This window comes from Sylvia atricapilla, chromosome 1 (assembly GCF_009819655.1).
Source record: "Sylvia atricapilla isolate bSylAtr1 chromosome 1, bSylAtr1.pri, whole genome shotgun sequence".
Taxonomy (NCBI): Eukaryota; Metazoa; Chordata; class Aves; order Passeriformes; family Sylviidae; genus Sylvia; species Sylvia atricapilla.
Genome location: NC_089140.1, coordinates 91,187,858 through 91,203,680, shown reverse-complemented (window position 1 = coordinate 91,203,680; position 15,823 = coordinate 91,187,858). Strand labels below are relative to the sequence as shown.

The 15,823-nt window shown below is 39.9% G+C and overlaps 1 protein-coding gene across 1 annotated transcript in view; it reads right to left on the bottom strand.

Moving 5' to 3' along the window:
• CTNNAL1 (catenin alpha like 1) overlaps positions 1 to 15,823 on the bottom strand; it is a 57,077-nt gene that overhangs the window by 22,751 nt on the left and 18,503 nt on the right. Inside the window, exons 2-4 of the mRNA XM_066327658.1 lie at positions 12,802 to 12,991; positions 6,600 to 6,787; positions 1,818 to 1,937 (exon numbers count right to left, since the gene is read on the bottom strand). Coding sequence (XP_066183755.1) covers positions 1,818 to 1,937; positions 6,600 to 6,787; positions 12,802 to 12,991 — 498 coding nt within the window. The remainder of the gene's footprint in view (positions 1 to 1,817; positions 1,938 to 6,599; positions 6,788 to 12,801; positions 12,992 to 15,823) is intronic.

Below are 15,823 nucleotides of genomic sequence, written 5' to 3'. Positions count from 1 at the left end.
ACGTGTTTTCTGAAATGGAGGGGAGGGTAAGGTAGAAACAGAGAACACCTGCTTTTCATTGTACTGCAGTGGAGGAAATGTAAACTAAATCTTTTTTTCTACTTGGGTGTTACATTTGCTACATACCAGTGATAAAAAAGTCACAATAGGCTGAAAAAGCAATTCCTTGGCATTTCTCCGCTTTGAGTAGAGAAACTTAGCAAGAACTTTCCTGGGAAAGATGAGTACACCTGCAAAACTGAACTACACCCCCAGCAAAGCTCATCAAAACAGAAGAGTTTAGACTTCAAACCAGGATGTGGGAAAGAGAGCAAGACATGAATCCCTCAGCATGGAAGAGGGTCTAACAAGGGGAAGAACTTAGAAAGCTGCAACTACTATCTTCTCACTGCTCACAAAGACAGCTGAGTGCTGAGTGTCAAACAGGCAACTGAATGAGACCAGCTGAAGGTTTACAGGATGTAATTAATCCTAATATACCCTAGATTAGCAAAAACACCCAGATAAATCATGGCAGCAGTCTGACATTTTTGTAATGTTTGTATTTAGCAACTACAGAAAACCTTTAAGATCAAAATCACATTAAAAACCAAACCAATAAATCAAACCAAACAAGTAAACAGTTAATTTCTGAAATTCTGACATTACACTCTGATAAATCTGATGGCACTCAAGAATTTATGGCACACTTAAAAATACTGTGAGGGATGTTTCCTCCTCATGAAACCAGTAGTGCCTCACAGCAGTCCACGCACCATAAACTGAGCATATAATGTAAGTCCTGACACAATTGAAAAAGTGGTAAGGTGGGCGCTCTTTCCAAAGCAGCCAAGTAGGCAAGGAGGGGAGGGCAGAAGACCACTTAACACTGATAATCCAACACAGTTGAAAAGACTACAACTTCCTAATAATGCATGTTTCCCTTTCAAAAGAACAACTGCTTCAGGGAAAAAATACTTCAGGGGAAAAAAAAGAGTTCAGTTCTAAGCAGGTATTTCCTTTGGTTATAAGTTGCTTTCCCAGTAATGGTGCTTTGACACCAAGCATCACACATTAACGGTAAAAGGAAACACGTGATGGTGGATGGCTAGTTTGTTTATAGAAACTAAATTCTGAATTTTGCTGTATATTAGGAACTCTATATATTTATATCAAACCCTGGTTTAGCTCTGAACAGAGGATTGGATTATCAAGGGAAAGCAACTAGAGCTCACAGCAGAAGTCTTAAGCCTCAGCAAACCCTTAAATTTACATGGAAGTAGTGAAAAAGAAGCTTCTGGTATGAATGAAAGGCTTTGAAAAGTAGCTGCATGTGATAACTAAAACTCACTGCCCTAACATAAGAAGTTTTCAACCTAAACCTAGAAAAATATTCTAGAATAATAATAAACCAAACTCTAACAAGTCACCAAGAAGACGCTTTATTAGAATCCATTTTGAGTTTTCTAAAACAGTTACATCCTTTCACTACATGCAAACATCAAATATTTCTGTCAAGGAACAACAGACAAACTCTCTACCAGACTAATGTGCCAGAAAAGTCAGAGCCAAAAGATGTGACTGAAGCCTAAAGACAATGCAAATAACACACGCCCAGGCTTCTAGAAGATATGCAGGGCAAAAAAAATGCAACCATATTTCTCAGGTTGAGCTTTAAAACCAAAAGATGTGTTTTGGGTGGAGTAAGGAGAGGGCAGGCTCCAGGACACCAGCAATTGTTTTGTTTTCTTTTGTCATCCCAGAAGAACCTATACCTTCCTGATAATAAGATGAAGATGATACTGTGCAACATCTCTCAACCTTTTACTAACACTTACATTTTGCCGATCTCCAGTTAAATGGGCAAACTCCACCATCTCATTTCCAAACTGGCTGAATATTTGTACAAACTCCTGGAAACTACTGACTTTTTCTAGTTGGTCCATTGTCGCAAGAACCTGCAAGGTAAGGGAAAACACTGTAGATTATCAAGATGCTGAACAAAAACCATTATCATTGAACTAGGAGTACTATTATTTACGGACACTTCTAAGTTGTGTAGTTTAAAATGTATATATTTTGTTACTATTTAAGCATTAATAACTCAACAGCCAGAAATCAAATGTAAGTTAATTATCATGCTTCATTCAAAGTGAGTTGTTTGTTGTCAGCCGTCAAAAAACATTTTCCTTGCTCCTCACAGTATTAAGAATAACAGTATTAATGGATTCAGCTTCCAGAATCAGGAAAAAATATGGTTTTAAATTTAATATGACAGTAACAAGTGCAGATTATATCCCCTGGTTATATCCCTGTGTTGTAACTCTCCATTACAGATGCCTAACTTTTAAAGGCTAAAATCAGAGTTATAGAGACTTGTGTTTCAGTGGCTCTGAATATTAAAAAAAGCAAGAGAATTCAACAAAATGGAACAAAAAGTTAAAAATAAATGAATATATAATTTTATACCTTCCATAACAACCTACTGTGACTCTGGAGATTTTTATTAGCTGCATATAAAACAAAGAACTAAATATACCCAAGTTGCATCAAACTCTTACTCAAAATACATTAAAGCATGTAAAATCAGCATTTTTTTAAACATTCAGCAAAGACTATAATAGAGCTTATAAATTACTAATTACTGAAGGTATCCTATGAAGTCACTACAGTATGATTATAACAGAAATTACTATCTGCTTTTTTTAGGTTAGATATATACTTGCTAATCTCAAAGTGATCTTTCAAATCCACTAAATGTCTTCAGAAGGGAAAACACTCAAAGCAGTGCTATACTGTCTTTCAGACTGGAGATAAGACATGGCATGAAAATTTAACAGACTGTACCTGAAAGGGAGTAATTTCAACTGATTTTTCCTTTTCTAAGCCAAAAGTATCTTTCCCCAACTATAAAAGCAGTGTACACATCTGATTATGCCAAAGTCCCCCTCCCTGCAACCCTGGCAAACTCTCCTAGGAGCACCCATTTGTTTGTAGCAGAGCATCCACTCAGTTGTAACCTAAGTAAAGTAATTATCCCACTAAACTCTGCAACTGCTGTGGAATTCACTGCTTTATCAGGCAATATTAGACTGCAGCATCTGTTTGAGTATATGATGTTGGGCAGCCACTTCCACAAAGGCTGCAGAAACAAGGATTTTTCCTCACTGAGGTGCTGATGCATGAGAAAGGCTGGAGTACAAAAGACTTGGAAGGAAGATGCATGAAGATGTGCAAACAGCAGTATGAGAGTGGAAGAAGGAGAGAACCACAGGACTGGGAAAGTGAGGATGCAGAAAAGTAAATGTGGATAAAAGAGGAAAACATACAAGCTAAGGTCCAACTTTCTCTTCTAAGAACAGAAAAAACAAAACAATAATGATGCTCAACCATTCTAGGTTTAAGCAAAAGTAGTACTTTATGAGTATGACCTTGGTTGCAAACAACTCTGTTACAGTTTTCTGTGTTTCTCTCATGACAAATTTCTTGTCAAATAAAAATTTCAGTGAAAGCACATGCATTTCCATTACATTGAATAACTCTAGACATCTCAGGCAGAGCTGACATTCTGAAAAACTGTATAGACAGCTCTAAATTTGTCTAAAGCTTATTTAAGATGGTGATACAATGCAAAATACCTGTGACGACCTCACAATTTTTTGTTTTAAAACTTTTTCAACAAGAAGCATGCAAATAGTAATGAAGACATACATTTTTAATTAAAAGGCTAAAAAAATGTAAAGAATGCAAGGCTTTAAGCTCTTATTAACATCTAAATTAGCACTAGGTATTGCACAGCTACTGCTGCAGGATGAATGTTGCCTCACAGACAGCAGTGTAGGCTGACATCACTTCAGGGCACATCCATATTTTGATCCAAAATGAACAGTGCAGCAACTCCCCCACTATCTGTCACTTCCCTGCTTATTGTTCTGGCTCTCCTAACCTGACTGGTGACAGTGAGTGGAGCAAAACCTTAAGCTCACTGATGCAGACTAAGTCTGACGGACAGTGAAACTGATTTTGTAAGGTAGGAAAGATGTGGGCAGGAATGGAAGAAAATGTATGCAATCCAAGAACACAAGGACAGCATATATGGTGCAAAGAATGGGGAAGCAGGAACAGGATCACTGGGGACCATCAGCCAGAGGTTGCATTCCAGAACAGATCACCATTCTGGAAGATCTCAATCACTTCATTTGTCTGAGGGATTGGATGTCCAACCACTCATCTGTTTTTCTATCCTTTGGCCTTGATTGACTCCTTTTTCACATGAAGAAGGCTGTGAGAATGGGAAAAAAAAGGTGTTCAGAAATAGGCAGGGAAAAAAAAAAAAAAAAAAGAGCAATAGAAGTTTAACATTGGGCATTCAGTCTCTAAGATAAAAATGGAGCTGAGATCTTCTGGAACAGTGACGCATTTCAAGAAGCCAGAATCTTCTCCAGTTGGCAGTACTCATGATGCTCTTCCTACTTTTCCATCCTCTTTGCCACATTATACTACACTGTCTCAGTATTTGTGCGCACTTCTTAAACCCCTGTCCACATTATCCCTCTATCGCAGTGTCTCCTACAGGAAGAACCTCATTGCTATCCAGCATAGTAGCATCTGACACACTTTTCAAGAGTGTACAAAAATTAGGGCATATATAAATATTAGGCCTGTATAAGGCACCATCATTTGTTTAATCTGGTCCCAGAGATGTGAATTGCTCTACTAGTACCACAGACAAAATGAGACTTTCCTAAACATGTGTACTATGCACAGAAAGGAGAATACAGTAAAACCCCGGAGATAACAAAGACTAGCTGTGTCCTGGGGGCTATCAGGCACAGCACTGCCAACCGGGCAAGGGAGGGGATTGTCCTGCCCTGCCTCACCTCCAGTGCTGGGGGCAGTTCTGGGGTAAGAGGGATATTAAGTCACTAGAGAGTGTCCAGAGGAGGACAACAAAGATAGTGAAGGGCCTTGAGGGGAAGCCACGTGAGGAGGAGCTGAGGTCACTTGGTCTGGAGGAGACTGAGGGAAGACCTCATTGCAGTCACAACTTCCTTGTGAGGGGAAGGGAAGGGGCAGACACTGATCTCTTCTCTGTGATAGGACCAGTGAAAAGGACCTGAGGGAATGGCCTGAAGTTTTATCTGGGGAAGTTTAGATTGGGTATCAGGAAAAGGTTCTTCATGCAGAGGATGGATACCCAGGTTGGACACTGGAACAGGCTCCCCAGGGCAGTGGTCACAGCACCAGCCTGACAGAGTTCAAGTTTGGACAGTGCTCTTGGACACATGGTGTGACTCTTGGGGGCCAGGAGTCGGACTTGGGTCCTTTCCAACTCAGGATATTTTAGGATTCTGTGCCTATGGCAGTCAGAGTCAGATACACCTACTCTGGATTACAAGATTGCTTGAAATGCTTTCAAAATTAAATGCTGCACCTATGCTTACTATATTCACATCGGTGTATATATGACAATATTTTCATATATATTTAAAATTATCAGAAGCCTAGTCTGCTCCTGAAAGGCTATATCCCTCCTTATCCTTTGATGATACATGCATTTGCACAGCTGCTCCACAGCCTAAACCCCACCACTTTTGGAAAGGCAAATTAATTAGGATTTACTGCATGGCTGCAGATGACAGCAGAAAAGCAGCAGAAGGTATTAAATGCACCATTCTGGTCTTCAGAGGAAGAAAAGACCAAAGTTGCAAGGAATTTCAGCAAACTGATATTGGTAAAACTGCTGCCAACTAAATCAGCCACTGGGAGAAGAAATGAGCACAAAGACAGCAGATCAGTGCTGCCAAGTCCAACACCAGAGAAAAGCAGGTAATTTCCTTAGTTTTGAATCCTGGACTGAACTAAGTGTCTTGGATCTAGGTGCTGCAAAACAGAGACCAGGAGGTCTGGAAAGTAAACTGAGATGAAAGAATAGAGACAGCATGAGGAGTTAAAAGTGGCAAGAGGGGCACTGCTCCGGATTACAAACTCAAAATTAATGGAAAACTCCAGGCCTTATCAGGTTCTCATTTTTCAGACACAGGATTTTTCTATTTTTGTTTTAGCACATTGTGAAGAAAAAAATGGAAGAATACCCTACAGGCAAGACGTGAAGTCTGCACTGCATGAAATAGATTACATTTGAGCTTTAATGGGCCTTCATACATTATTTAAACCAACCAAGTTGTTTCATCCTAAGTTAAGACCTAAGTTAAATTGCAGAAAACCTTTTAATCGGTAAACCTCACTTCACTGGCACAGACTTTTATGTGCATTTCTCACATCTTTTCGCTTAGATGCCATAATACTCTCCTTCTCTTGATCCTGACAGTACAAACATCCTGTCATTAGCAAGCAGATTTATTGGCCATTTTACCAACAGACATACTTTTCACCTCACAGCAAACTTAAAGTTAAATAAGCAGTAACACAGCATCTCATCCAGCATAATAAGTGAATAAAGCAATGTAGGTGACATGACTGGTAGGTAAACAGGTGCAAAACACTCATTTTTATCTCCTTATTTTATAATTCCTCTAGAGAAACAATGACAGTATCACATTTACCACCACTCTTTTGCACTGTATCAGTTAAACAAAACAGAAAAGAAGGTACAATACCTTGTTCCTGGAAGTTATAATTTGCTTAATAACAATTCTGTCTGCTAACACCAGCACCTTTGTGACAGAAGAAAGCAACAACCTTGCAGCTTTTACCACACCCGTTTTGTCAGTAAAGATTGTTATGTGGCTATCAGATTCCGGATGATCCAAGCTTGCCACATCTGTGAGCTGTGCAATTGTTTCACCTAGAAGACAAAAAAAAAAAAAAAAAAAAAAAAAAAGTGCCTTTCCATACTTAATAGAAAGATACTGGGCTATTAAGCATTCTTAACTTTTACCTTTGAGGGATAAGACAATTTCAGACAACTCTTTTTATTTCACTTCACTTCCTTCGACTGACTGTTGGTGGCACCCTCTCCATATTTAAATGTGGATTACTATTCACTACTACCTTATTCCTCCATTTGTGACATACACTAATTTTCTTACAGTAATCTACAGCTATTTGAGGGGACAGTGATGGGCAGAATTAGGGAGTGTGGAGGGAGAAAACACTCATGGGAGGCATTTTTCTGATTTTAATAGCAAAAGTCAAACCACTGTCCACACCTGCAGTATCAATCCACTGAAAGAGTGGGATGCAACAAGGAAGAAAGAACTACAAATTCTCCTCCACTTTCCACATTTCAATTAGCATTCTCATAATTTATGGGTTTTCTAATCCTGTAGAAGTCTCCAGGCATGAATAATAAAGAGATTCCAAACAGTAACTTTACAACTTGGAGAACTAAAGCATTATAGTGAGACTATACATTCAAAGTCACTAAACAGGGCACTCTCAGAGAGAGGAGAGGAAAAAAAGGCAAAGAAGTGCTGATTGTCGGTTCATCACTGTTTTTATTCCACTTGCATTTAGTTAAATAGGCTAAATTGACCAAATTTTTATTTTCTATGCACGTAAAAAACTCTAAATCCACTGCAGCTAATGGATTTCCTTATCTGAGAAAGAAATACAGACCTCATCCAACTGAATCTTCTGGAGTACTCTAGACAGTAGTGCAATACAGGAAAGCAGAGCAATTTGCTAGTCTGTAACCAGAGAAGGGCTGCTGGGAGACGGAGCTCACACAAGCTCTGGGACACAATTTTTGTTAGCATGCAAGACAGGATGATCAACCTACAGCTGACCTTATAGATTGTCCTTAAAGACAAAATCTAGGAGATTTGATCAAATTCCCTATGACTCATCTTCAAAACCTCAGCGAAGGTAATTCACTTAAGCAGGCAAAATACTGCAAAAGCCTGATAAAACCAGTGTTCTCATTTGAAGAACCTGCATTATTCTGGTACTCCACACTATAGGGCACACGCTATAGAACAAGGAAGGCCTGACAGTCTTTCAAAGCAGAGCTCCACATTTCATAGTGCTTCTCTCCCCTGATAATCGTAATCCTTTGTGTTCTTAAGGTGCCAAAATAGTATTGCAGTATGGAAAGGAACTTGCAGTACATTTGCTGGCACTAGGCCAGGTCACAAAAGGCATGCTCCAAATAATCAGAGACTCACTCCAATATACTGTACTATACTGCAGTCTGAGACAGTGAGTTCCACAGCTGAAGGCCCTGGAAATGGATAGAAGCAAGAGAAGTTATAAAAATACAGCTACAATTCAAAGAGTGAGGGACAGCCAGATGCCCTCCCATAAAGCTGTAGGACAAATCTCCAGTTGGTAAGGAGATCATCTGACAGTAAAACACACTGGACATTGTCTTCCCCACAGTTTCCTCCATTTCACTTCACACCAGTCTCTGCTTGTCCACCTTTGTCAGCAGATTTATCTATTTCTTTGACCTCACAATATCTGTGCCAACATAAAATGCTGTAGAACAATTAAAACTGATGCAAAGTTCTTTTGGTAATCAAGAAAGGATGCACACCATTATCCCATTTCTTATGCTATGGGATTTGAGGATGAATCCAGTCATAGGTGAAGCAGCTAGTCATACAAAGAGTTATCAGAGAACACTGAAGCACCTGCAACATCTGCTTGTCAAAAGCTCCAGACAGCCACAGAAACTCAAGACTTCTGGTAACAGAACAAAGGCTTCCTTTTCTGCCTATAGAACTGCAACTACAGGAACAGGAGTTACCCTGGGAGTAAGCTATGAGGAACAAGACCTGTTAGGGTAAAAAGACGGAGCTAGGGAAGCTGCACCCAGCTGGGTGTACATCAGCCCATAAAACATCTGAGCATGTTGAAGAAACAGTTCAATGTCACTGTAATTCTCCTATCATGACTGAGAGATTATGACAATTGGGTGATATTTCCAATGATAGAAAGACAACTGTCACATCCATCTCAAAGAAGGTTAACAGGAAAAATTCAGGCAATTGTGGGCTAGTTAGCCTCACATCAGCCTCCAGGATTACCACTAAAATAATCTTGGAAGACATTACAACATTAAGCAGAAAAAGGCAATCAAGAGGAGCCAGCACAGACCTGCCAGGCTGAACAGTCCCTTATTGATCTGAATGCCTTCTATGATGAGATGACACCGTTTTCATAAAAGGAAGTAATGGATTCTGTGCTTCACAGCTTCAGCATGGCCCCTGGCATGATCTCCCACAGTCCCCTTGTAACTTCATCAAGGGATATGAACTAAGTGAACAAAAAGGTGGGCAGAAAATGAACCTGACTGTTGGGCTTGGGGATGCTGATAACAGGTACAAAGTCCATGCGGCAGTCAACTTCCAGCAGTGTTCCTCTGAGACTGACAGGAGTCATCCAAACTATTCCCTGGATAACGACTCAGCATGTTCAGCAAGTGTGTGAACAATAATAAAGTGAGTGAGTCTCTAGTACTGCAGAGGGCAGGGCTGCTAGACAGAGGAACAGGCTGAAAAAAATGGTCTGATAGAAAATCTGTGAAGTCCAACAAGGGCAGTAAATACCACATCTGTGCCAGGGTAACACCACTCAGCCCTGATCACATGCTGAGATCAGACGTCAACAAGGAATATTTGTGGGAAAAGACATGAGGGGCCAACCAAGAATTGAACAGGAGTCAGCAATAATGGCCAGCTGCACCTCAAAGGCTGCATTAAAGGCTGATTCTTCCCTTCCTTTTGGCATTTGTGAGGCACCATTTGGAGTATCATGTCCACTTCTGGGTTCCTCAGCAGCTCAGCAGACATGGTGGAGCCAGCGACGTTAAGGGGAGAGCTTGAAGGGGGGAAGTTTATTCTGCCCCAAGAAGAGCAAGCTAGTGGCAGAGCTTTCTGTGCCCTACATCTATCCCTGGAGTGGGCAGGTATGGAGAGACACAAACAGAGTGATCCCAGTATGTGTGATGATGGAACAAGAAGCAAGGAACAAGATGAAAGAAAATACTTTCACCACAGCAAAGGTGGTCAAACACCCTTGAGTAAGGGCACAGGAAAGAAGTAAGAAATGAGAAGTGTACAAGAAATTGCATGATCTGTGCTCTTGGGAATTAAAACGTCCCTTACAACTTCAGTTATTCTGTGATTCCATTTATCCATTTAAATTTCCATTTTTCAGACCTCTTAATTTAGCCCTCTCTGTACCAAAACCCAAGGCAAAAATAGGAGAGAGCTATTTATTGCTTTTATTTTACTCTATGTCTTCCTTTAGGGCTATGTAGTCAACTGGAGGAGAATACTGGAAAAGCTATGACACTTATTTCTGACATGTGCTTTCTCTTTTAAATTAGCCACTCTTTCCTACTTATAGGAAAAAAAAAAAAGACAAAAAACAAAAGGCACAGATGGACATCTAAAATATGCTTCTTTAAGTAACATTCCACTACTATACTGTCATTATAAACATTGATACAGTGCAAGAATAATGTTATGCAAAATCTGCTACATGACCCTCTGCAGTGTTTTAGGATTCTATTTTGAGTCAATCAAATTACAAGGTTTATCACAAGGAAACAGTCATAACAAGTCTGAAACACTTCAGATCACTGATTATACCCTTCAAGACAGATACAACATCTGTCATCCTTCAAAGCCTCTGCAGGATACGCAATTGATTTAAAGACTCCCTACTTTTCTCAGAAATTGAGATGCTTAATGTTCTAAATCCTTTTGCGTTGAAATCTATCTCTTATGCCTAACAAAATCTCCATTTCTGAGACACAATCTAATTTATTGGCTAAAAAGAAGTATGAACAGCTCTACCAGAATCCTGGCTTAAAGAGCAAAGGCTTCCTCCTGCCTACGCCCTCAGAACCTAGGGTTCCTTAATATGGGTCAATATTCTTGGTCATAATTTTTTTTGCTTGCTTGGGAACACCAAAGTTATCAAAAATGGCACTTGAGTAACCATGGTCAGAAACTGAGTTCAGGTGACATTTATCCATAAGAATTTATCATCTGCTAAAAGGACTATGTTACTTTCTCCAGCACTGAAGAGTCCCCAGAGATAATATTGGTACAAAACCCTCTCCATCAAACAAATAACCAGGAGCAAACGTTTGCTGGCTGTACTGGATTTCCCATGTAAGCCGTCAGATCTCAAATGCAGGGAACAACTGAGCCATGCCAAAGTAAACGTGAGGCTGACAGAAATGTAAACAGCCCATATCTTCACTCCTCTAGACCGAGGCTATCACTGCATAACAGGAAATAAAACTTACAATGCAAAAGAACTATAGCCTTTTGCTGTGATAAAGTACCACAGACTATTTTTAGGTTCTGAGCTCCTCCTGCATACAGTGATAGGGAGAAAAAAAGTATTTAACCACAGCATAACTGGCAAGTCAAGAAACAGAGATTCAGACTGCACTGCTCTTCCAGCAGCTGAGATTATCGATGTGAACTCTGGCAATTTTGGCTTGTCAGCATTTTACTTGGATCTCTGAAGAGAAAACACATGCTTCACATAACAAATGGAATGTTTTTTAAATTAGGACATTTCTGTTTGCAGCCAAGTTTACTGGAGCAACTAGGAATTTTCAGTCTAAAGTTTGTTCTTGTGATTTGAAGGACTATTCTGGATAATCATTCATCAGCAGCATGTTTCTAGGCATTGTGACTCATTGTTGAGGGATTTTCAGAGGATTTCTTACAGCACCATGCCCAATTTCTAAGACAGCAAAGACAAGTTTTGCAGGACTCTGAGGTCATTTCAAAGATAAAAAACAAACACCCACCCAGGCACCCTTTTTAACGTAACACATCAGTTTCAAGTACAGTCACCCACATCTTGGAGTAGAACACTGCTCCATCCTGCAGTAATCAAGACATTAGTGTTGAAAAGTTGTTCAAGGGTCATTTATTTGTCCCCACAACAGAACCTCAAGACTGTCTCCCTGAAGCCACAGCAAGCAGAATGTCTGTCACACTTGCAGGTTCATCCACCTGCTCAAACTGGGAAAGCTGCAAGTAGAATTTCCCATCAACCAAAAGTATTTGAAAGAAAAAACAAAACCTCATTAACAACTAAAGGAACATTCTACTAGATGCCATCTTGAAGCCTTTACTGCAGATCTAAGAATATGCATTTACTGAGGGCCACTGAAGTATTATGCAAGGAATAGTATTTAGTATCTAGGAAAGTAGTTTCCAGCATGACATTGACATTCTCTTACAGCATCAAAGAATGCAACCCCTATTTGCCTAGACAGAGTCTTCTGGGGGAAGGAGAGTGACAGCAGGCAACTCAATTATCCATACTTCACATTCAATTCACACACACAGCGAGTTTGCAACTAAACTTGAATCCAGCAAAAAGACAAGCACAATATGATTTTCATTCTACTGAGGGGAGTCATCAGATGACTGATGTGAGTCATCTTACGGAGTTCCTGATGAAATATGGGTTGACACTGACCTTCATTCAGACACTGAGATTTGGAATGCAATGACCTCAGTAGCATAACACTCCAATAACTTAAAATACTCCAATGTTTTAACTTGGCAGCAATAAACCCTAAACTTATATTCCCAACACTCTGTTCTTTGTCTGCAGTAACATCATAAAAAAAGAGCAGTCAGGTAATTCCTAGCGGCAAATGATCCTATAAAAATCAAAGCCAACACGCAATTCCATTCCCTATTCGTAAGATGACAGTAATTTAAGTAAGTGACAAAATCAGGTAACAGATCAGGCCTTGAATGAACGAGCAGAGGAAGGTTAAGCAATTAAATAATAAAGTTTTTACATTATGCCTGACACTAAAGACAGCGTGCCAGAAATGGCACAAGTACAACTTTGTGAGTATCTACAAACCTGCTCTCCTTGCCTCAATGCAGGCAACGCTCATTTCCTCCTTCAGCTCATGGTTTTCGTTGGCGATGGCTTCGCCCACCGTAACAAACCTCCCGACCGCCAGGTTAACGGCTTGGCCCACGCGCTGGATTGCCTGCAGAGTCTTGTCGGAGCGCTTCGGTTTATCCTTGTGGTTAATAAGAGTCGTTATCTGCAAATAACAAGAATCGTTTATTTGAGCATTTTAACTTTAATACTAAAGGCAAGTTTGGAATTGAACTCACTAGTAGATTTTTACAGTACTTCACTAATAAAATGTAGCTTTGTGCTGTGTCATGAGGTATCGTTTAACTTCTCAAAGAATGAAAAAAATTGAAGTGTAATTAGGGTTGCTCATCTGCTCCGTTTATCTTAAACGAAAAGAGGGATTTTTATTTTTATTCCACTCCCATTTGCTGTATAAAAATAAGCTGCCTTTTACACTACACACACAGCCGTTCCCCCATTAAAATATCCACTATACTCATAACTTAAATATGTTTTCCAGAATTTAAAGACAGGTTGCCATTTAGATACAAGTCATCAGTAAGACAATTTGGGACGACATTCCTATTTTGACCTCCTGACTTGGCTTTTCTGCCCACTGCAAAGGGCTATACATTCCCTCTCAGATCACACAGACTGGAGGTCAGATGCACACTGGCTGCAGGAGACTGAAGATTTGTCCAAAACACCAAACATGAGGAAACGAAGAGATCCTTTCCCCTCAGAGGAGAAAGGCAAGATTGCAGAAGCAGCTTCTCAACCAAGGCATTTGGTAAATATAAGAACAGTATGCAATCCTGCCACTCACAATTAACTAACTACAAACTGCATTACAAACATGAGCTTTACATTTTTTGCTACAACTCTTTTCCAGTGAGAAGCAGGAGAGAAATTAAACTTTGTAGTTTCAAACAACCTAAACCAGCATAAAAACCCAACAAAAATAGTCCAGCCTGCCCTTGTCTTCCACTCTCACACTGGCAATAAATTTATCTGATGTGGGTTAAACCTCAGTTGTGGAGAATGTGATGCTTGTTTTAATTTTCCCCATAATCAGGACCCCAGTCTGGTTCATTGCATAGCTTCATGAATATTTTTGGTGGCAAAAGGGAAACAGTACAGCCTGAGGAGAGAAAGACAGGCAGAACCGCTCCTTTCAGCAGGAGTATCATTTAAAATGCTCACAGAACTCCACTGTAAGCCTCATCCCCAGGAGCTCAGAGATGTCTGTTTAGAGAATCTCAGAACTACATGTAAGTGTCTGAACATCTCAGCTACATTAGCTTGATCAGAGATGTCTTTGCTGCTCCTCAAAAAAACAAATCATCATTCACTCATTCCTCTACCAGTCAAGCCTGTGGTGGGACAGGAGCATTCAAGGTGTACCTGTAATGCTCACTACAGATTCAAGGACATAGTAGGAAGCAGTGTAGAAACTGTTCTGCTTCATGATTTGATCAATATCCAAGATTTACCCTTCAGGTATCACTGAGTCGTCTTTCTGGGGAAAAAAAAAAAAAAAAAAAAAAGAGTGTAGTTTAGCACCTTGCTGAGGCTGGTTTTCAGTGCCAGGAGCTGTTTTAGCCAAGTTTCCAGTATTAAAGTCTTTGCAGTGGGAAATATCAACACTTCATAGAGCGCTTTGCACACACAAGAAAAATAAAAAAGCCAAACAACTTAAGAACAGTGCTGCCCTGTGGAAGAACTGCTATGAGAATGGAAGAATATTTTGTTCTGGTATAAAACACCAGTACAGAAATGCATTGTCTGCCCACTGCTGTCTTACATACACCCTATTTTTCTAATTTGTATCTAAGCCATGAGGTCTAATGGAAGGCCTCTTTCTACAGTTCACAGAACAAATCTGTCACTGTAAGAGTCTCCTGGATCACCAAACTTCAACTTCAAAGCCTATGAACCCCAGATGCCTTTCCAGTGAAAAGATCTTCTTATGATGAAAAGAGTCTTCATAGAGACTAAACTGAGGAAACATCTGAACATCTTCAAATTTGTTTTAGATGAGGAATGGCATTCTTCAAAGTACCATCACTTGAATAGAATTTCAGACCAACATGAAATTCATGGTAAAAACAACTGCACTATGCAGCTCTCCTGAGCTCTTGGATTGTAGGTACTTCAGGTATACAGAATTAAAGAATACCTGTCAGCAGCTAATCTAACAGTGCCAACTGCTGAATTCTTAAATAGGCATGGCTAGCAAGCCAACTGAGAGCATTAGTCCAAATGCTGAAGAAAACTAAACTGATAGAGGGTCACAACTTTGTTTCTTCAACTGCTTTTTAAGCAAACAGCAACCCAACACTGGGTTGATATTAGACTGATACAGTTATTGGCTTCTCAGAAGCATATATAAAATAACACCGGCCTAAAACAAACTGTAAGTTTACATACTGGCTGCAAGTTTACCTCCCACAGCATTTTACACCAGTAGAAGTTTAAACATGTTCTGCATAACCCTGAAAAAAATGCATATGCAAATAACACTGCAGAGTGAAAGGAATCCCACTGTCTCTTACAAGTCATCAAGGGCATTTATTTTAATTCCCATGTTACTGCAGAAGTATGCAAATAATAAAAATCATGAAGATATCACAGCTTAAATTGCTTTATTAAAGTCTTACAAAACACTCTCAGGAACACGAGTGCCTTTTACATTTCTGTCATTTCTCTGGCATTCTCATCAGAGGGCATCACAGTTTTTGCAGGAAAAAACAACCCCTCTACTTCCCCTGCCAGGGTTAAGCAAGAACAAGCAGCTGTTTTGCCAGGTCTATCACCAGTGTAATCTTGACCTCATGAACTTCAACAAGGCTAAACACAAGGTCTTGCACTGGGGCTGGGACAATCCCTGATACCAATGCAGGCTGGGGGATGAATGGATTGAGAACAGCCCAGCAGAAAATTACTTGGAGGTACTGGTGCAAGAAAAATTGGACATGAGTCAACAATGTGCTGGTATCCTGGGCCACATCAAAAG